The 23,086-nt window shown below is 33.7% G+C and overlaps 2 protein-coding genes and 1 non-coding gene across 10 annotated transcripts; all 3 read left to right on the top strand.

Moving 5' to 3' along the window:
* The first annotated feature begins 190 nt into the window (after positions 1-190).
* Positions 191-263, top strand: TRNAV-UAC (transfer RNA valine (anticodon UAC)). Its single transcript has one exon. It is a non-coding gene; the product is annotated as a tRNA-Val (tRNA).
* A 3,272-nt stretch (positions 264-3,535) lies between these two features.
* On the top strand, positions 3,536-13,628 carry LOC132067806 (uncharacterized). Of its 8 annotated transcripts, none has more exons than XM_059461142.1 (12): positions 3,536-3,951; positions 5,852-6,015; positions 6,598-6,820; positions 6,909-7,053; positions 7,140-7,346; positions 7,773-7,907; positions 8,705-8,833; positions 9,742-10,145; positions 11,236-11,452; positions 12,273-12,466; positions 12,632-12,951; positions 13,072-13,628. In XM_059461142.1, exons 1-11 carry the CDS (start codon positions 3,587-3,589, stop codon positions 12,819-12,821), a joined length of 2,373 nt encoding a protein of 790 aa, XP_059317125.1. In that variant the 5' UTR covers positions 3,536-3,586; the 3' UTR covers positions 12,822-12,951; positions 13,072-13,628. The 8 variants fall into 8 exon arrangements, with proteins under 8 accessions (XP_059317125.1, XP_059317123.1, XP_059317121.1 ...); XM_059461140.1 differs by having other exon boundaries at positions 7,761-7,907; positions 13,078-13,628; XM_059461138.1 differs by having other exon boundaries at positions 7,761-7,907.
* Positions 13,629-16,722: 3,094 nt separating this feature from the next.
* On the top strand, positions 16,723-22,489 carry LOC132066218 (rhamnogalacturonan I rhamnosyltransferase 1-like). Its single transcript, XM_059459573.1, has 9 exons — positions 16,723-16,936; positions 17,303-17,370; positions 17,609-17,697; positions 17,822-17,925; positions 18,059-18,168; positions 18,832-19,121; positions 19,829-20,033; positions 20,571-20,728; positions 22,022-22,489. The coding sequence occupies exons 1-9, from the start codon at positions 16,723-16,725 to the stop codon at positions 22,236-22,238; spliced, it is 1,455 nt and encodes a 484-aa protein (XP_059315556.1). The 3' UTR covers positions 22,239-22,489.
* Positions 22,490-23,086: the final 597 nt, after the last annotated feature.

Raw genomic sequence — 23,086 nt, 5'->3', positions numbered from 1 at the left:
TTTGGGGGGGTAAAAAATTGTTTTTCCCCTCTTTCCTCTTATGAGGCTTATATCGAGAAACAATTATCTAAGTTTTAGTGATAGTTTCTTTAATTACATTTACTAATAAGATAATTTCATTTCTTTTTCTTGTTATCTGAACATACATTCTTGTTAAAACTATAAACTTAAAGCCTCTCAGTCTCAGGTTGTTGGTGTGGTGTAGTGGTTATCACGTCAGTCTTACACACTGAAGGTCCCCAGTTCGATCCTGGGCATCAACATTATCTTTTTTTTTTTTTTTTACTACTTGTTTTTCGTAAAATATTTTAGTTTAAATAAAAAGATTTTTACACTCTAAGTTGATTTGGGAAAAGTAATTATCCGGTTTAGTCCATTTTTAATTTTTTACCCACATTCTCTGCCGGAGAGGTCGTCTCCTTCACACTCTTCGCTGAGAGCACGACAACCAAATCACAGTTTGAGCTTGATCCTTTGCCTGTCTTTCTCACCACCATTAAAGCACCATCTGAGAAGCTTGTTTTTTAGCTTCTAAATCCATCGTTTTCAGCTTCCAGATCCATCATTGAGATCATCACTATAATCAAACCCACCATCATTAAAGCACCATGTGAGAAGCTTGGTTTTCAGCTTCATCGTTGAGCTATCCAGATCCATCATTACACCATCGAACTACCTCTGTACCACCGGCTCTTCACCAATAAATCACCAATCTTCATCTTCACTTCGATTTACCCTGTCATTGATCTTGAGTTTGATTTAATCCGGTCTTAGCAAAAACAACCGGGTAAAGTGTGTATAAACACCTCTTATACATTATTTTACACTTTTATATAGTGTAGAAGTGTGTATAAACACCTCTTGTATAAGTTTGAATCATATTGTATACCAATGTAAAAGTGTGTATAAACAAATCTTATACATTATTGTACATTTTTATACAAGCAGATATCGGTTAATCACACTAGATGATAAAGTTATATATATTTGTATAACGTTGTATACGAAGTAAAAATTGGCTATGCAGGTGTAAATTAAAAATATGACTACGTGAATATAATTTTATGTGCTGGATTGTACATTATTGAACTAAATATCTTGTCACCACAGATTAAAAAGTTTAGACCAGAATAAGTTTCTTACATCTTTTATGAGCACAAATCATTTGTTTAAATTCTTTCAATCCGCAAGCTGTTATAAAAATTTACTGAGAGAAATATATACTTTTTAAATTCACGAGTTGTGGATAATTGTTTTTTTTTTTCCTGGTGGATAATTGTTCTAAGTAGCTTTTTTCTAGAAAAATGGTTAACTAAGTCCTAAAACTTTTTTTTAAAAAAAAGTTCATGATTGCAGTGTAAATATTTTTCCAGAAAATATTTTGGGATATTTAAGTTTTCCATTAGAATGAAAAAATGAAGAAGAAGAACTAGTCCAATAGAGAAACTTGCAAGACTAATGCACAGTTGACTTCTTGTGATAATCTTACAAGAGCAATGCATGTTTAAAGATAGAAAACTCCAAAATCAACTGAGTTTTAATTCAAAATTCAATCTTCTTTTCCTTTTTCTTTTACTAACCCCACTGTTTTAGGGCTAATTTAACTAAGGGAAACGGGTCAAAAATATCCATTTATTTTGTTTTAATGGCTAAAAATATCCTTCGAACTAATTTTGAGTCATTTATGCCTCTGTTGTTACGAAAGTTAACAAATATATCCTTCATTTGACGGAAATCCCCAAATTAATTGAAATAACCCGATTTCACAAAAAATAACTCACTCCCATATTTTACTCGCCTCCTAAAATTAATTGAAATCAATGATGTTGAAAAAGCTCTGATTTCTTGCTATACCTTTATACCAACTATATATTCCTTTATCTCACACCAATTGACCAAAAACATGAGAACGCATCAAGAGACTGATATGCAGCACTTCAAATTTCCAGTACAAAAGCAACTTCAAGATATTATAATGTAAGTTCAGTGGCAAACAACAATATGATTAAAATACATTAGATAACAAAATCAACCGATTTCATAGAAGCTAGGTGTTGAAAAAGCTCTAATTTCTTGCTAATTGAAATCAATGTTGTGTTTTGTTTTGCTTTGTAGTAGCGATAATAGGTAGTGGAGATGTGGCGACAAACATCTGTGGTGGGAAAGGAAATGAGAGAAGTGGTTGGTCGGAGATGAGTTCGCCGGAGCGGTGGGCTTGAGAGCCAAGTTGCTGGAGGAGAAAATATGAGAGAGAAGGAAGGCTTGAATTATTTTAGTAGGCGGGTAGGGGAGAGTAAAATATGGAGTGAGTTATTTTTTGTGAAATCGGATTATTTGAATCAATTTGGGAATTTAACGAATGAAGGATATATTTGTTAAATTTCATTACAAAAAGGGCATAAATGGCCAAAATTGGGCCGGACGATATTTTTAGCCATTAAAACAAAGCAGAGGGATGTTTTTTACCCTTTTCCCTTTAACTAAACAAAAAGAGCACTTCTTTGAAATAACTACACTATTATAAAGGGAACAAGTTAGAAGTAAAACATTGATGGGATGGCAACGAAGGTTTAGCTACCATTTCAAACGAAATTGAAATTAAACAGTTTTTACTGCGAAAACAAAATTTGAAAAGATTTTTCCTAGCTAAAATACAGAATAATTTTAGCACACAATGTTGGTTCAAAGCATTGACGAGTAGAACACTAAAATAATATGTTTACAACAACAACAACAACATATCCAGTTTAGTCCCACAAGTGAATTTTAAGGAGAGTGAAGTGTACGCAGATGCAATATGTTTGAATTCAAAAAATTGTTGGAGTTTTCAATTCCAAGAATTATTCGTGGATTCAAAGTTCAAGATTAAGAACGATTCGTGGATTCAAACTTCAAGATTAAGAACGATTCACGGAGTCTAAATTTTCGTAATTTAAGTGTGAAAATTTCTTGGAGTTTCAAACTCCATTAAATATTCATGGAGTCCAAAATGTTTGCCAGTTCAAACTTCAGGAATGATTCATCGAGTTCAAACCTTTATTGGACTATGTTCACCAAAAGATCTACCTAAAACAATCTCTCTACATTCACAAGGTAGGAGTGAGGTATGTGTACACACCATCTCCCCAGATCCCACTAGTAAGATACATTGGGATGTTATTGTTGTTGTATGCACAATTCTTCATGAAGTTCATACCTTAATTAGTTTAAACTCAAGGACCGATTTACGGAGCTCAAAATCACAAATGTCTTGAATAATTTTTTTATTTTTTTGGTGTTTCTCGGGAATCGAGGGGTCAAGAGCCTACTCAGGTCCCCTCACTAATACCTTGTTCATAAGAAATTAGTTTTTACCAGTGGTTGCGCTTAACCAGGTCCAAAAGGGGAGAGGACACACACCGTTCAGTGAGTGAAAGACGAGGATTTATATTTCCACATTAAAAGTGGCTAAATACTGAATATTTTTGATGGCTAATATTTAAATGGCTACTTTCCAAATTGAACCACTCCAAAAATACTAGGACCAACTTTGACTTTTTGCTCTTTAACTCCCCCCTAACCTCGCCGCCGGTGAACTCCATTAACAATGGCTTTCTCAACCTTCATCTCAATCAAAAAGACCAAAATACCCTTTTCTCTAATCACAAAATCTTCCCTTTTCTCCACACTAATCAAGAACCATAACCAACATTTTTCACCTCAAATTACTACTCCACCAGTGGTAAAAAAAGTTCCTTTTACAGTTTCTGTACATGGGGTTACATGGAATGATCCTTACCATTGGATGAGCAAAACCAACGACCCTGATTTTATCAAATATCTTCATCAAGAAAATTTGTATGCTAAGTCTTTTATGAAGGATACTGAGGAAATGCAAAAGAATTTGTTTTATGAGATGATAAATAGAATGCCTTCCAAGATTTCTACCCCACCTGAACTATGGGGTTCTTGGTTTGTCACTTACACTCTGTTTGGATGGTTGTTACATATTGTTTAGTAATGTGTTGTATTATATTGTATCGTGTTGTATTGTGTCGTACTGTATTGTTATGATGAGTACAACGGATAGATTGTATTGTTTTCCGTCGTTACATAATGTCACACATGTAAGACAACTAGGGGTCGATGTCGGTTTGTTTGTGAGATGATTAGTAGAATGCCTTCCAAGATTTCTACTCCACCTGAACTATGGGGTTCTTGGTTTGTCTGTAAAAACTCAGATTTTCAACTTACACTCTTTTGGATGGTTGTTACATATTGTTTAGTAATGTGTTGTATTATATAGTATTATGTTGTATTGTATTATACTGTATTGCTCTGATGAGTACAACGGATAGATTGTATCCTTTTCCTTCGTTACATAATGTCAAGCATATAAAGACAAGTAGGTTATCGAGGTAGAGTTACTATAAAAGGTAGGTAAAGGATAAATAGGATTATTAGATAAGAAGTAAAGACAAAATGAGAAAAAAGAATAAGGTAACAATGCAATTTGAGGGTAATAGTAATTGTTGGAAATTTAAATATAAGTTTGGAATGTTAAACAGAAAAAACCAGATTACTTGTGTGCAATTATATAGTAGCAAATTGGAGTTAGTTTCTCCACATGGAATTACGTGGAATGATACCTACCATTGGATGAACAAAACCAACGACACTGATTTTATTAACTATCTTCTGGAAGAAAATTCATATGCTAAGTCTTTCATGAAGGATACTGAGGAAATGCAAAAGGGTTTGTTTTGTGAGATGATTAGTAGAATGCCTTCCAAGATTTCTACCCCACCTGAACTTTGGGGTCCTTGGTTTGTCTATAAAAAAACTCAATTTTTCAACTTATTAGTATTATGCATGCTTTGCTATGACAATGTGGGAAAATGTTTGAATTGAATATTGTTGCAAATTTAAAAGTATAAGTTTGAAATGTTAAACAGAAAAGGCAGACAACTTGTGGGAAAATATATAGTAGCAAATTAGGGCTCGTTTGGTACGAGGGTAAGGGATAAATAATCCCGGGATTAAATTTGAGATGAGTTTGTCCAACGTTTGGTTGGGATAAAATCGCGGTATAACTAATCCCGGGATTGTAGTGTTATGTTATCCCTGTGGGAGATTGGGATAACTAGTCCCGGGATAAGTAATCCTGAGATAACTTGTTTCCCAACGAAACGACCCCTTAGAGTTAGTTATATAAAGAATATGATTTGAGAGGCAAAGTTTGTCATTTTATATTCCCTGTATCATATTTTGATAACCGTGGTGTCCAGGTCAGCTTGTGCGACCTTAACTAGTTTCACGAGGTTCCTGCTAACTCCCACTAGGATAGGTAACTCTTTCCACCAAGGCTTGGACAGATGGGTAAAATAGTATTCCCGTGTATCAACAGTGTTGTCCACTTTTGTTTAGTCCATGTGAAAATAATCTCCTTCCTATGTTCCTTGCACAAATACTAAAGAATTCAGTTTGTCAACTTCTCATAATTCTTTTGCAAAGTCAAATTAAGTCATTCTATTTGAATTAGAGAAAGGAGTCACAATTTTGGTAGAAAAGAAACCAACTTGATCAAAATGAGATGAAGCGACTGTTAAATTTCTATATAAAAATTCGCATCTAGATTTAAGTCAGTGTAAAGCCTATACCATAGTTTACAGAATGTATTAACTCTGTAATTGCTCAATCCTCCTAATCTAATTAAGAGTTTGTGTAACTGTTGTGTGAACTATGTAGTCGCCAAAGATTTCTTGGGTATGTAAGTTCGTTCTAAATTATGTTTTGAGAATCTACTTGCTACAAAACATCTTCTTTTTTTTTTTGTTGGTTGACTATTGGTATGTTTTTGGGTTGTTAACAGGTTATACTACCAGTACATTCCAGAAGGGAAGGAGTTTCCAGTATTATGTAGGAAATTGGCTGCTGAGAGCAAAGGTTGGATGAAGACGGTATCCAAATATATGATTGGATCTTCTAAGGAGGAGCAAATACTGCTTGACTGGAATGAAATTGCGGAAAGATATGGTATATCATTCTCATATTATTCCTTTAACAAGCTTCCTTTTGCTCTTCTTGTTTCTTTTTCAAGCACTTTTTTATAATCAATTTTCTATCCTTGGGTGTTTTTGTGCATTCATGTCATTTTCTTCCCATCGAGCATTTTTTCCTTCTTTTTTTTTTTGCCTTTGGTGAAATTAGAAGATGTTTTGTGGTTCCAAGACGTTAAAATTCCTAATCGAACACTTGGTGCAAGAGTAAACTTAAACTTTTGTTCTAAGATTGTATGAGATGGGTCAAAATCTTCACTTACTGTTGCTTTTATATGTTATTACTGCAGTTGTTTCCCATTTCTTGAGCATGATTGAAGGAGAATATAAGGACTGTTGTATTGAAGGAGAATATAAGGACTGAATCCACTCTAAAAGAATATCCATATCATCATATTGAGGTCAGCAGGATAATAAAGTGATAAAATTTAAGAGAAAAGAAGGAGAGTATTCTTATAGGTTTCATGATATGCGTGCAGATCATAGGTCATTGTTTTAGGTTTTCTTAGTTTTAAAGAAAGTGTTTCCATTATGTTTTAATGTGTTCTTGTTTTCATAGGATATGTTCATGTGGGCACATGTCGAGTATCGCCAGACCACAATTATCTTGCTTACACAATTGATATTACTGGTAGTGAGCAGTTTGTGCTTCAGATTAAGGATCTACGAAATGACTGTGTTCTGCCAACCCTGAGAGTTGAAGGGGTTGTTAGTGTAGAATGGGCTCAAGATTCTTCTACTTTCTTCTATACATTATCCGATCAGAACCAACGCCCTTACAGGCAATTCTCTGTACTATGATTAGCAGATTCTATTTTAAATTGGATATCTGGATGTGTTTACTTATTTACTTTAATGTTATGTGGCCAGGGTACATTGCAAAAAACTGGGATCAGATTCTGTTCATGATGTCCCATTGTTTGTAGAAAATGATTCTAGTTTCTGTGTGGATATAGCAAGTACAAAGGATGGAAAGTTTATTACTGTTAATTCTAATTCAAGAACATCATCTGAGGCAAGAAATTGACCTCTATCACGGTATAGATACTTCTTTGTATTGGTGAGGATGTAATTCTAATTCTCCTCATTGTCTTATTGCAGGTTTATGTTATAAATGCAACCAATCTGCAGACTGGAATTCAAAGGTTTTGTAACCGTGCCTCTGGTGTACAATATTTTCTTGAACATCATCATGGCTTTTTCTATGTTCTCACAAATTCTCGTAATGTTGGTGACAAATCGCCTTTGAGTGGAGAGTATTATTTGGCTAGATGCCCTGTTGAGAACTTGCAGTCGACCTGTTTGCAGGTATGTTTTCTTCCATCAATTATTGATTCTAGAAGGGCCTGCTGCTGTGATAAAACATTTATACATGCATGAATATAAAGCTTTCACATTGTTCTCCAAAAGCATTCCATTTATTGGATACTTTATTTTGACTTTTCTTTTATATGGATTTTAGGCTGATGAAGGATTTGTACTTTTGCTTTGTACCTTACTCTAGCTTGTCGTTTTGGTTGTGATCTGAGGCTATGTGCTCGTTAGCATAATTATGATATGTTTATTATTGGGCTCCCTAATAAATATTTCATAGTATTTGCTGTCAGCTTGTTTGTCTTACCCTTCTACTTGCGCAAGTGCAAAATTGAGTTACTTGAATATGTACTTGTTGATTCAAGAACATTTATTTCCACCTTTTTTGTTTTTTTCATCATCTTCTAGCTTCGTCTGCAGAATATTATAGCACCTAGCGGGGACATGTTCATCCAAGATATGGACATGTTTAATGAACATTTGGTGCTTTTTCTGAACAAAGAGGGTTCTTCATCGATATGTTCCGTTGATATGCAAATGATCATCAATTGTGAGGTATTATCTTAAAACTTAAAATAGCCTTTTTCATCTAGAAAACTTAAAATATTTATGTTCATGTACTTGATATACCTTTTGAAAGCATAATAAGTTGACTCAAGAGCATTCCTTCTCAAAAAAACCTACGTAATCATTAGAGGCTTGATCAATGTGTCTTGACATAGTTATATCATCTCTGTGTTGCCTTCCTGGTTGATTAAATGATGAACATCACAGTAAATCCTGGAGGGGAAGAAGCTTCCTAACTTTGATTATTGAATAGAAATTCCGAGACAGTGTTAGCCTCTCATGGCCCATGAAAAACATCTTTTTCATGTCAATTCAGGTTTCCCCATATTAGTTCTTAGCCTTTCCGCTTTTACGTTAACTTAATCCCATGAATAATCAGCAGCTTTAAGCCTCGGTATGCATTCTCTGAACCATTACAACTGAAACTGCAGTAAAACTTTTATCATTTCTATTATATAGAAGTATGACAAAGTTATGTTTTACCTTTTTTAATTAACTAATATGAGCCTTAAAAATCGTTTTTTATCTGAATGTGGAAGGCTAAATGTATCTGCTGCCATCAGTCCCTACAATGGGGAACCTTCTGTAGCGTGTCCTTTTGGTAGTTGAGGTCATTTATTCTACAATTGATTTACATTAGTAATCAATTTCCAAGTTTTTATTAAACTTATGCCCTATACCTGAGTTTCTTTTCCTTTCTAGGTTGTAGGAGGAAGCATAATCATCTCATTATCTCTGTAAAGTTGACTGATTCCATTGTTTCTTACTATCTTCCTGTTGTGCAGGAACAAATGAAGATTGATGAACTTAACCCTTGGTTCTTTCCTCTTCCCTCTGATATGTGTGCAATAGCTCCAGGCTCAAATCATGACTTCACACGAACTGTATACCGTGCTGTTGTGTCTTCCCCAGTGGTAATGCTTGTCAACTCTTTTTTTTTTCCTTCCGCAGTGGTAATTTTGTCAATTGTCTTCAAATGATCTGCATCCTGTTGGTTGTCATGTTATCACTTACCACTTTATTCTTGTATACAACAACAACAACATACCCAATGAAATCCCACAAAGTGGGGTCTGGGGAGGGTAGAATGTACGCAGACCTTACCCCTATCTCAACTGAAAAATAATGTTGTTTGATAATCTTGTCTTTCTCTCTACCTGTCAAGGTAGGGGTAAGGTCTGCGTACACTACCCTCTCCAGACCCCACTTTGTGGGAATATACTGGGTATGTTGTTGTTGTTGATAATCTTGTCTTCATATTACTCCACTTTGAGGTATTCTCGCTTTACTCCATGAAAAACTAGTGCAGATTTCTGTTATATATCTTCAGTATCTCAAATGCTAACATCATGCTGCATGGTATGAAAATTCATCTTGTTTCCCTATACTGAATTGTTGTTTTCCGTTGAAAAGAAAACCCAACAATTATGCCACAATCCCAATCTAGTTGGGTTAAAGGAGTCAGCAACCATTATGAAACTTCTGAAATTTCCATTAGAAATAAACAGAATTGAGTTTAATTGAGTAAAAAGTTCCTAGAACCCCAGTTCTTATGGGCCTGTTCTCCTTATACTCTCTCGGTTGGAGTCTATAACAACAATTTGATAAGGAAATGAAAATAAGAGGAAACTAAAAGGGAAACCTTTGGAAAAAGGGTAGAGGAAACTAAAAGGATATGGAGATAGGGACTTTATGGTAGACATACGCCTTTCCTCCCTTTTCCTGTCAAAGTTAAAGACTTCTCTACCTACTGTAACAGGTGTCTAACTGTAGGCCAAGCAAAACATTATATGATTTTCAGTGTTTCTCTTTTGGAATACAGATGCCTGATGTTCTTGTCGACTATGATATGTCAAGAAGAACGTTCTCTGTCATTCAGCAAGAAGAAGTAATTAATGTTCGCGATAATAAAAAGTACCATTCAAGCAATGGAGAGAGAAGCAGAAATGAGCTTCTGGGCATCCCTTTAAAGAAGGAACACAATGAAGTGCAGAGATGGAGTGACTTCGCTGAAATTTATTCTTGTGAAGAAAAAGAAGTGATATCGCATGATGGTGTAAGGATTCCTATAACTATTCTGTTCTCTCGTAAAGCACATAAGAAGGGTCAGTCTCCTGGGCTTCTACAAGGGTATGGAGCATATGGAGAAATGCTAGATAAAAGCTGGTGTGGGGACCGCCTGAGCTTACTTGATCGTGGTTGGGTGATTGCATTTGCTGATGTAAGGTACAACTCTCTTTTATTTTAAGTTGGATCGTAATCTCCGTGCATAGTTTGGCCACTGGTTGAGGTCTTAGCTAGTAGAAAACTGCTAACCTGTTCTCCAGGAACTCCTTATGATCCTTCCTCCAAACAAAGCAAAGGAAAGAAAAAGAAAGAGGAAAAAGAGAAAAGAAAAGGAATCTACTGGAAATTGTTGATTTGATGCATTTGTAGTGGTTAAACATTCAAAAAGCATTTGAAAGCTACTTAAATGTGTTATTTCCATTTCAATTTTTGTGTATAAGGAGTTTATGTGATTGTACTTTAGGTGTATTGGGTCATATGTACAATTTTAAATTCAAGGTATTTGAATTGTGGAAATGAAAAGTTAGATTTCACGGGAAGGCAGAAACCAACAACCATCTGTTTTTGTCCTGGAGCAGCTGGAGGGTTGATAACACCATCAAGAGCATCTGGAGAAGTTGGAGCATATGGAAGGAGAGGAATAGAAGATGCTTTGATGGATTATCAACCCCAATACCAACCTTGAAAGCAAATTGTCTTTTTGTATTTATTTAGTTGGGAGTAATTAAAGGTTTCTAACAAGTCCTAGTCCTATTATATTAGTATTTTCTTTAGGTGTATTGGGTCATATGTACAATTTTATTATATTAGATATTATATTAGACAATATATTATATGAGATTAGTATTAGTTAGTGATCCCGACTTAGTGAGTCCTTTCTTCCGTGATGAACTGTTGGCACCAGTCCTACATTTTGTCTCTGTGGACCGAGGAGTCCTAACTTATGCTGCGTCTAATATCTTTTCACTGATTTGCTCAATGCAATATACATTTTGTAATTCAGTTTGCTTTGAAATGTTACTTATCCATCCATGAGCTATAGTGATAAGAAGAAAATACAGAAGTTCTTACACTCTAGCTTGGTCACTCTCTCACTGAGTTCCATTTGTTGCTGTCAGTTTCTCTCTTTTCCAAATGTATGTAATGGTGCAAACTGCAAAGAGATAAGCTGCACAGAGTCCGGAAGGCAATATCATTGCTTGTGATTTCTTGTGACAGAATTCCTTGGTGACATATTTTACTTGTGCAGGGGTGGTGGTGGTCCAGATCCTTCGTGGCACAAGTCCGGGAGTGGAACGAATAAGTTGAACTCTGTAAGTGATTTCATATCATGTGGTAATTGTCTTGTCAGTGAGGGTTATGTTCATCAAGATCGGCTGGGAGCTCTTGGTGTAAGTGCAGGAAGTCTTCTTGTTGCAGCAGCAATTAACATGCAACCTAAACTTTTTCAAGCTGCAATTCTGAAGGTAAGCACCAATTTGGGAGTCCTTTAGGGTGTGTCCGGTATTAAGGAAAATGATTTATTGGGATGTTTTCCTGGAAACTAAATTGGTTTCTTACTTATTTTCTGGTGTTCAGTACGCAAGCAAAAATATTATCCTAAAAACATTTATATATAATCTAGACAAATACTATGGGGGTAGGGGTGTGGGGTGGTGGAGATGGGGGCTACGGGGGGGGGGGGGGGGGTGAATATGAGGTTGTTGGAGGGTGGGGAGGACACAATCAATGTGGATGCCACTTGTGGAACTTGTTTTCCCTACTTCCTTCTAGGGAAGTCTTTTTCCTCATTTTAAGGAAATTTTCCTATAGAATTTTTTTTTCAAAGATGTTGACCAACCGAACATGGGAAATTGGAAAATGTTTTCCTCTATACCAAACACACTCTTAGTATTCTTTCATATACCTATAGATTCCTTGAATTGGATTCATAATGCATATTATGGTTGGATTTGTTCTCCGTATATATATCTTCTTTAGCGGGAAAGGAAACGAGTTCTAGTTACATTGGTTTGTAATGATATATACTAGATGCAGGCTGCTTTTGTTTTAAGTTACTCTCGAGCTTAGAATGTTTTTAGTGTCTATAGACAACTTTCTATAAACCTAAAATGCTGCTGATCTTGAGGGTTGACACTTTTGTTAAAGAGACTTCAGTATTGACATGGCCAAATGATTGGATTTACAATAATTAACTGTACCCATATGTTCTCAAATCTAATTTGGATTTTTTTTTGTATGATGCTGGTGTGTTGTAGTTGCTCATGTATGTAATGTTTGTTCCAGGTTCCTTTTCTTGATGTGTGCAATAGCTTGTTGGATCCCAGCTTGCCTCTCACTGTTTTAGACTATGAAGAATTTGGAAATCCTCAACTACAGGCCGACTTTGAATATATTCTTAAGTATTCTCCTTATGACAATATTCCTGAAGGAGTTTGTTGTCCGGCAATGCTTGTGAAAGCTTCATTGAACGACTCCAGGTAATTTTCTTCTCGCGTATGCCATTGAGGATAAATCTCTCCTCCAAAATTAGCATGCACTCATATCTATGTAGTATTTGTGTTTGTTGGATAGTTTGGTCAAAGTGCCAAGGCGTTTTCAACTTGCTAAGACCCTTGCTCTGGTCATATTACATATTTATGCAGAGTTGGTGTTTGGGAAGCTGCGAAATGGGTGGCCAAGATACGGGATAAAACATGCACTAGGTGTTCTTCTTCAGTCATATTGCAGACAAATATGAGTGGAGGACATTTTGGTGAAGGTGGTCGTTTTGGCCAATGCGAGGAAGCAGCTCATGAATACGCTTTTCTGATGAAAGTCCTGGGGAAATCTTGAACTAAATGGAGCTTCTGGATTTCGATGATGGAGGGTTGGTCCAGTGCTGTCTCGCGATGAGTGAGATTAGCTGGCAAATGTTCACCAGCTGAAGCTCTATTTAACCAAATGCACCCAGAAACTCCTCATGGTACTTGAACATCCTGCTGGTATAAGCCTGAATGAAAGATAACGTGTCTAATCGTTTTAGCCAAATCGATCATTAACTTATCCTTTTAGCCAATCGATTGAGTGTTTTTCTTTATGTTAGTTGCAGAATGGCGTGACTCGTGAGAAGAAGAGCTGGAGACACCAGAAGTTGACTGCTGCCATTATCGACCTTATGAGGGTCTGAATTTGCAGTTCGAAAGTCTAAACACACACACAGCTTGATTGGATTACAAGTCAATCCACGAAGAAACTGTTGAATGATTTGAAAGAAGTGCCGTATGTGAGGCAGAGTTACCCGGTATTTGTCTTTGGTGAAAGTTAGCAGGTACTGGGTAGAAAAGTCGAGGTGAGCACATGCTTGCCAGACACGACCTTTATAAAAAAAAAGGTACCTTATGTGAGCCATAACCATGCAAATCCTGGACCTGAAAGTTCAATAATATTCACCAAGCTGCTTATGGACTTGTGATTTTAGGCACATTCAACAGTAATTGTCAGGTTGTATCAATGAATTGGAGTAGTCTCTTTTGTCATAAAACAAAAATTGTCCGATGTATTTTTTGGTTTCCTTGTAGAATATTGCTTATGTATATCTTTCGGGAGCAACGTTGTCACCTCAAAATTAAATCGCATGTCTCAATACCTTTTAATGCTCCATATTTCTCAAAACAGTTTCTAATATATCTCAGATACATGAAGAGGATTACTCTTGTGTATCATCTTTTTTTTTGGATCATTGTAATGATAAAGCATAGGCCTCCACTATGAGCCCCGAACTTTTTTAACCCAAAAAATAACTTTTGGAATCAAACTAACCCTTCAAAAAAAAAAACCAAAGTAGGCTTCACGCATAGATAAAATGCGTGAAAAGGGCTGCTTTATTTTTTAAGCTATCAAAATCACATTTTTTCCATACTTTGAGCAAAGATTAGTTATGTTTCAAAATCCCGAAATATCAATATTTTATATAGAACTTAATATATCTTTTTTGCGTACAATAACGTCGGCTCATTACATCAAGTATACCTAAACGTTTCGATCGTTGTTTTAGGGGTTGTAAAGTGTCTCGAAGTAAGTTTTGTTTGCATGGAAACTTGTCATATTTAGATCTGAGTGTCATATTTTATAGGGTTTTGATTTAAGTGTTTTGAAATAAAAATATTATATTAAAAAATAATTCATCCAATACGAGAGGTTCAATCAAGGTATAATATATCTCATTCAATGCTCCATCCAAGGTTTGATCCCATGTTGTTAGCATAAAAAAGAAGTAAGTAAAAAAGAGATGCTAAACCACCAAGTCAAATTGATGAATGCAACAAAGTAGACACTTTTTATTTTTTATAATGTTCACTAATGCTATCTAACTCGTTTTCACAAATTGAATTTCGAACCTCGAAATTGACATTCTAAACATCATTACCACGAGACTAGCATCTCGAAATCTACTTTTTATCATCAAATTTTCACCAAGCAAGAATGAAAATTGTGCACCAATTTGGGGGAAAATTCAAATTGAATGGGATAATGGGCGTTTTTTAGAAAATCGGCCTGGCCAAACCGCCGGCTAGATCTCGAAAAAATACCCTGGCTCAAAAAAAAAATCGCATAAATCGGACATCCGAGTACAAAGTTATGACCATTTAAAGTTTCAACAATTTACAACTAGTTTTCTACCTATGCTCCTGTCCTTATTTTTTATTTATGTGAGTGAAGAGGCATAAGTATACTTGATGTAATTATATTATTGTACGCTAAAAAATATTAAGTTCTATATAAAATATTTATATTCCGACGTTTTGAAACGTGACTAATCTTGATCAAAGTACGGAAAAAAGCTTAATTTTGAGTTTGATTTCAAAGAACAAAGATGACAAGTTTTCAAACTTACTTGGGCACTTTTACAACTCTTAAAATGATGATCCAAACATATATGTATACTTGATGTAATGGTGACATTACTTTATGCTACACAAAAAAATATATTAAGTTCTATATAAAATATTAATATTTCGGGGTTTTGAAACATGACTAATCTTTACCCAAAATATGGAAAAAACGTGATTTTGATAGCTTAAAAAAACCTTTACCCAAATTATTAAAATTAATTAATTTTCTTTTTTTTTTAAAAATACCAAATTCATATTTTTTTAATCCCACCCCCACGCCCCCGCCCACGCCCACCCCATTTCTTCTTCATTTTTCCACCACTGCTGAAACGTCCCTTCTCCTCCCCTATCATCATTGTGTCTTATCTTATAAATAAAAACCAAAAACCACAAATCAATTTCGATCCACTAAACCCAAATTCTATAACTCTCCCCTAAGTTTGGTACTTTTCCATATCCTCTTTTTCTTTTTTGAGTACCCATTCATTTTCAGTTTCAATACCCTTTGATTTCATTTCATTTTTAATTGTAATTTTGAGTTTTTTTTTCTTTCTAGTTTTTAGCATTTGGGTTTTGCTTAATTAAGTAGATAAACCAGAAAATGTTAAAATGAAGAACAAGAAGAAGAAGGGTTCTGGGGGTGGCGTTGGAGGAGAAGAGGGCGTGGTGCTGGTGGAATGAGGGTGGAGGAAATGAAGATGAAGAAGAAGAGGGGCTGTGCTAATGAAGAAGAAGGGTTTGGGGTGTCGGGGGTGGGGGAGGGGGGTCGGGGGTTGAAGTGGAGAAGGAGTGATAATTTTTTTTTTAATTATAATTTTTCATTTCAAAATTAAAATATTAAAAATTAAAAGATGTTCACATACGTGGTGTTCTTCCTTGCATTCCTTGGCGAGAGAGTGTAATTTATTTTGGCTGACATAGCATAAAAGATTTGATTGTTTTACCCATCGGGGGTTAAATAATATTTTTTTTATATATTAGGTGTGTAATGTTCGGTCATTTCATTTAGAATCTGTTTTCTGCTTTCAAAGTCTTTTTTGGAAGTAGTTTTGTTTTGGTCATTTTATGTCTTTTGGAGTCATATAAACTAATTAACGTTGATGACAAGATGGTGTAGAAAGGATAGAGTAATCAAAGAAAACCGTACGCTTTTCATTTCAGATGAAACAAATAAGGAACAAATCTTTGTATTACACAAACCGGAATGTAATTAAAATATGTACGATGCTTGTAGCACTTTTCACTTTTAGTTGGATGAACATATAGATCATTTGAAATATAATCTTGATAAAAAATATATCGAGGAGAAGTAATATTTCTGACCAACCAAATACTAAAATTTCTAATCGTCCGAAAGAGCTTTGAAAAAAATTATGCAAGAATCCTTGGTTGGTCTTTTTTATTTTACACAAATTTGTCTTTTAAAAAAGAACAATAAAAACAAAGTTACTATGCTACGTCCTTTTTTACTTTAGTAAGAATTTTTTAATGGACATTTTAGAATTTGAAATGAGCAAAGGATTAACATGAAAAGAAGTTTAGTAGCATTAGATGTCTATAACATCACAACTATCCTATGTTGAATTATGAATACCCCAAAACTCCCTTTTCTTCCCCACCATTTTCTCTCATTTTTTTGGTTCCTTTAACAAAACAAATTACTACCCACTATACATACTAATCCCTCTTCACTATTATTTGGAAGTGGGGGATGGATGCTTTTTTTCTTCTTTCAAAGTGCTATAAGTTGAATTAGTTCATGTTTCTTTCATGGAAACAATTAGGTTTTTTTCTTTCTTGCGTACTAAAACATATGCTTTATACATTTTCTTCTTTTATTTATCAGAAGAAGTTGGCTAAGAATGGAGTTGAAGTTGTTTAGAAATAGAAAACGTGGAAAGCTAAAAGGTTTGATTGCTAAGACTCGAGCAACTATATCAAGGCTATGGCTACTAGTTACATCATTCTTGGTTGTATTCAGCATTGTGAAATTAATAATGTTTGTTCATACATGGAAACATGAAGTTTCAAACCCAAAGGATCATCCTCATTATGGTACAAGTTTACATCCCAAAAGTAAGTACACTAAATTAATCATTAACATCCTTTTGTTATGGTCTATGATCTGCATTTACAAATTTATTTACTTTTTTTCAAAGTTTTCACATTATTTTAGTTTACACGTTAGTGTTAATGCATAATTTGTTGAGAGAAGAAAAAGGCAAACAGTCTTTGCATTGCAGAAATACTTAACAAAAGGGGGAAAAATGGACACAATATAATACCTAACGTTTTACCGCATAGTCTACTATTGGATTTAACTTATATTACATTGATTATGAATTGTTACCTGACATGATTAAAAAAATAAATTATGCAAAGTTAAATTCATTACTGTATTATTTATTTGCTTTATATGTACTTAGCTTGAATTTCCTTCAGGCGAATATATCAGTAATGGATATTTAATGATCTCTACAAATGGTGGACTCAATCAAATGAGAGCAGGAGTAAGTGACCTCTTTTCCCTTCTTTAACAAGTGCAATAAGTTCTCTAACTGCTACTATGTTTTATGCAACAATATTATGCGGGCATTATAAAGATTCACCATGAATTGATTAGTTTTATGTTGATTATTAAATTATTGTAATTTTCCTCAGTAATTTATTCTAGTTTAAGATTAGTAATATGAGCAAGCTTATGCAGACATTTATTTTATAATCTACTAATATCTTTATGGTTTGTAGATATGTGACATGGTTGCGATTGCGAGGTATATGAATGCAACACTTGTAGTTCCAAAATTTGATCGCACCTCATTGTGGAAAGATCAAAGGTTAAAACACAAACTATTTCTACTTGAATCATATTGGTTATTTTGATCATTTTGATACTTATATATCAGTTTGCTATTAGAAAGAATAAGATCATTTAAAATTCATGTTTAATTTTCATTGCAGTGAATTCGAAGACGTTTTTGATGTTGATTATTTCATAGATTCATTGATAGATGAGGTTCGAATAATAAAGGAATTACCTTTGCACTTATACAAGAAAATGAAAGGTGAAGAATCGATTCCTAAACATATTTTCACGTACCTATTTCCTATTTGATTATTTCATAAATTCATTGAGATATCAGGTTGACATAATGAAATTTTTTTGTCACTACATATACACCAAAAAAAAAATGGCAGGTGGAGAGTGTATATCTATCCATTCAAGTCTAAAAGATGATGTGAAGAAGGAATATTGTCTTTCCTTTCCTCCTGGTAGTTGGTCAACGATGGAGTTCTATCACAAAAGAGTGAGTGTCTCTTTTTCACTAAATAAACATTATTCTGAATGTAATTTATATGCATTGATAGTGTAAAATTCGTGTATTTATCACATGTATTCCATATATTATAAAGGATTTAAGTTATATATATATTGACCATGCAAAGATGTTTTTTACACTATCGCATTAGTTATTGTACCATGTTGTTAATACTAGTATAACAAATTAGATATCCGCCGAAGCTACAAACAATTTTGACACATTAGGTTATATTATACCATGTTGTCAACTAATCAAGGCATAGTCATAAATATTTACAAGTAAATTACCTTTAAAGTAACCTGACCTTTACATCATTCCTGCATAGAGCTTAAACCCTTTTTTATTATGAGTTTAACATATCCGCCGAAGCTACAAACAATTTCGACACATTAGGTTATATTAACCTTATCTTGTAGCATAGTAAAGTTGTAAATCTTGCTTTAGGTCTTGTCAGACATTATGATACATCATTCCTTTATTTAGGCAAAGGCATTACAAATTTGTTTTTTAATGAAAATTATCATATCTTTTAGATGACCTGATAGTATAAAGTTTTATTCACACTATCTATACATAAAATAGGGTGTCTTTTGATATATAACTCTAAAGAGAAACTAATTATTTGTGCATTTGTGAATTATTCTGTAGGTTCTCCCTCTTATGAAGAAGCATGAAGTATTGAACTTTACCAAAAGTGATTTTAGGCTTGCTAATAATGAGCTTCCTATACAAGTGCAAAAATTGCGTTGTCGAGTGAACTATGATGCCATGAGATTTGTGTCTCCAATAAAGAAAATGGGAGAAAAGATTGTGGAATTATTAAGGCAAAGAGGTCCAATCTTAGCTCTTCATCTTAGATATGAGAAAGATATATTAGCCTTCACAGGTTGCAATGAAGGTGTTACTCCACATGAAGCACTAGATTTGCAAAAGATGAGGTAAAAGAATTAGTTCGTGGTTGCAATTTCAATTTTGAAAAGAAAAGAAATTCCAAATTTCATGCCCTATTTGGTAATATTATTATATACTATGTAACTTATTTTTTACTTTTATTTTTTTCATGTGATCATGAGAATATGAAATGAGCTTAATTGAAGAAGTTGGTATTCGTATAGCCGATCCCAATTTGTTAGGGACTGAAGTGTAGTTATTTTTGTTGTATGCCCTATTTGGTAATTAATGATATTCCATTATTTTCAAATATTGAAGCTTGGTATTTGTAAATACTTATTTGACCTCCAATAAATGCAAATACTAAGATTCAGTACTTGAAATACTGGTGAAATTTTGAAGAGGAATTTTAGAAGTATTTCCGAACACAACAAGAGACGGTCCAGGATATTAACTTGATGGGTTTTATTTTTAAGATTCTGATTTAGCATTGAACTCATTTTATTTTGACTATTATGAGTTCTTATCTAATATTTGTTAGATTATTGTGTATTTCCCACATAAAAATCTATGTTCCGCGCTTAAAATACTGAATTCAGATGATTTCGGTGCCAAAACAGATGATCTTCCCCTAAACACAACTTAACTTCAGGATATTCTTTTCTCGACTTTAATTTTTTTTTTTTCCAAGTTCGACCAAATATTATTGTCCAAATGCCTGCTTACTGATCTTGCTAATTGTTGTAAATTTTAGAGATAACATTTCTTGGTGGAAAAATAAGCACCCCAATTCCACAGCAGAAAGATTGGCTGGATCTTGTCCTTTAACACCTGAAGAAACTGCATTGATATTGAAGGCTTTGAATATTCATCCTAACACTCAAATTTATATTGCTGCTGGAGATACTTATGGGGGAGATAGAAGATTGGCAAGTTTGCAAGAGGCTTTTCCAAATTTGGTTAGTAATATATTCTTTTATGCACTTAATTATATACATTGATCAGTGCAATTTAACAAGTTATCGGTTATAGCAATTAGCAAATTCACACTTTATTTTAACGTCAATACTTAACCTAAAAGCTTCTTCGACAAATAATGAATTATCGAAAGCATCGATCTCTTATTGCTCACTTGTTAATGTTTCATGATAGACTCCAATTTCCTCCTAAATATAACTTGTTTTTTGTCTGTAATCTTCAACTAACCATTCTTCGTGTCATCTTTTCTTCTTCTAAGTGTCTTATCCACGCGAGGATTGAAGCAATTCTCGAAAGAGTGGTTTAAGAAGCTCAATAAAGCCATAATTTGATTGTACTGTACTACAAAATGTGTGCTTTGATTGAAGATCTATATTTTGTTGTTGGTCAATTTTATTTAATGGTGTAGAAAACCTATAAAGTGTCAATGCCCAAATTACATTTTTGTTTAATTTAAGAAAAGTTAACTTTGCTTTTGAATTTTGTTAATGTTTAATTGTGTCCCTTTTTTTGCATAGGTAAGGAAAGAAAATCTGTTGCCATCCACTGAATTTTTGGCCTTCAAAAATCATTCCACTCAAATGGCAGCAGTGGACTATATTGTATCAGTTAGTTCAGATATATTTTTCCCTACCTATGGTGGAAATATGGCCCATCTTGTTGAAGGACATAGAAGGTACATATCATTCATTTTCTTCTTTTAGTACTTAAAAGTCTTTTTAATTAGTTATTGTATTCTAAAAGAACTCAACTTTTATACACCAACGATAGTGTACAAAAACTAGTAAAACATCTTTCACGATCCCAATGATAGTTTTTTATCTTCAAAGAATGTCCCAATATTCAATGCGAGTGAAGCATTTGGTTGCCGGGTGCTGGTCAAATGTTTGTTAATGAAAATAGTATTTCATTATTTTTAACAATAGGTCCTAGAGACTTTTTGGTTCATCATGTTATTGCTATTGGTTTAGATATAACTATATTAATCTTAATAAAAGGTGCTTTACATCGGATGATATATATGGTCTTTAACCCATTAATTACGAGTACCTTTATTACCGTTCCATTTTAACTTAAAAGATCATAAATAAAAGATGTATTTTATCACCTTACCCCTATCTCTGTCTAATAAATACATTCTAACCAAGATGTATTTTATTACCTTACCCTATCTCTCTCCAATAAATACATTCAATCAATATTAAATATTTTCAAGAACATTTAATACTAAGAGCAAAATGGGAAAGATTTAATTAATTTTATCTTGGTTTGTAAATGAACAAGTAATTTGTGACATATATTTTTAGAAATGTGGCCAAGTAATATGGGACGGAGGGAGTAATGAATTAGTCGTCCTTACTAAAAATACTTGTCTCAAAATATTTGTCATTTTATTTAATCAAGACAAATTTAAGTAACTTTTTCCCATTTTACCCTTATATTAATTAGCAACATTTAAGAGGTTCTCATCATTGATGGAGTAGATATTTATTGAGGAGAGATTACATGAAGTATGATAAGAGGGTAAAATACTTACTAAATGTTTTCTTAAGGGGCGTGTAAATAAAAAATATGACAAATATTTTGAGACGGGGGGAATACAAATATTAATTTGAATGTTCATTGGTTGGGAGTCTACTAGACAGACATTATCCATTAACACCTTTTGATAAGAGATATAAATAAATAAAAAATCTAATACTAGTATACCTTAAACCTGTTGTAGCAGATATTTTTTTTGTTTTGGTAAAATGGGATATTTTATTATAAGGTAAGGTACTAGGGAACCATTTTGTTAGTGTTTATAATGCTCAAGTTACCAAGTTTTTCTAGATTAATACAGATTCAAACACATTCTAACGTATTGATTTTAACATGTTATCATCTGATATTATCCCTGTGTATACACTTGGACGATTAAATTCTATTTTGTTCTATAATAATGTTATCTATTGTTTGACATTTTCAGATATATGGGATTTCAAAAAACTATTAAGCCCAACAGAAGGCTTCTAGTGAAATTGATTGACAAGTATAGAAGAGGAGCTCTAAGTTGGCAAGAATTTTCAATTTTAGTGAAGGAATCTCATAAAAATCGAGTGGGAAATCCAGTTAAAAGAGTTGTGATTCCAGGAAAACCAAAAGAAGAGGAATATTTTTGGTCCAATCCTCAAGAATGTTTATGATATATTATCACCATTAATGATGAAATTAAGTCACTCATAACTGTACTAACAGAATATCATTATAAATGATGCCTCCACTAGACTTATTGTTTATGTATATTTTTTGCTCTGGAGATCCAGATCTACAATGTAAAAAATCTTGATTGTAGAAAATTACTATGTGTTGCTTATTTGTGGTTAGAATTGATTGAGTAATATTCCATTGAGCTTATATTGTGGATTCTGAACGATTTGAATTTGGTTTGATTGGAGAAAATTAAAGAACAAGTTGTGATAATCCGTCAGGATTTTGTGACCTAACTCTGCTGATTTATTAAGATTTGTGGTTGAAATTTCGGCAATCCATCAGGATTTGGTGACACCGGTGATCCATCATGATTTGTTATAAGGCAAGTTTTGCCCATCAATTTCAAGTCTGTTGGGGTTTGTGGCCAAAATTTGGTAATATGGAAGTTTTTATGACAAGACAAGTTTTGATCATTAATTTATAAACTGGCGGATCTATTGTTGTAAAACTTTTCTTAACCTCGTCAAAATTTTGCTCTAAAAGATCCTATTTGTGCAAATCTCATGATTGACACACTCTCCTTTGATGCCAGACTTCTTTCAAATTTTCCTTTTTAACGTGTGGTAATCTTTTTATGCTTATCTGACCTCTTTTTATTCTTTCTATTGAGCCGAGGATCTTTCGAAAACAGCCGTCCTATCTTGGTAGGATTAAGGTCTGCGTACACTCTACTCTCCCCAGACCCCACGTTGTGGGATTTCACTGGGTTGTTGTTGTTGTTGTTGTAACGTGTGGTAATCTTGTTATTTTTTTTTTCTCTATCTTTGGTTTAATCATTTGA

This window comes from Lycium ferocissimum, chromosome 8 (genome assembly GCF_029784015.1).
Source record: "Lycium ferocissimum isolate CSIRO_LF1 chromosome 8, AGI_CSIRO_Lferr_CH_V1, whole genome shotgun sequence".
Classification (NCBI taxonomy): Eukaryota; Viridiplantae; Streptophyta; class Magnoliopsida; order Solanales; family Solanaceae; genus Lycium; species Lycium ferocissimum.
The sequence above is the reverse complement of the archived record's forward strand: the minus strand, read 5'-3'. Positions and strand labels throughout refer to the sequence as shown.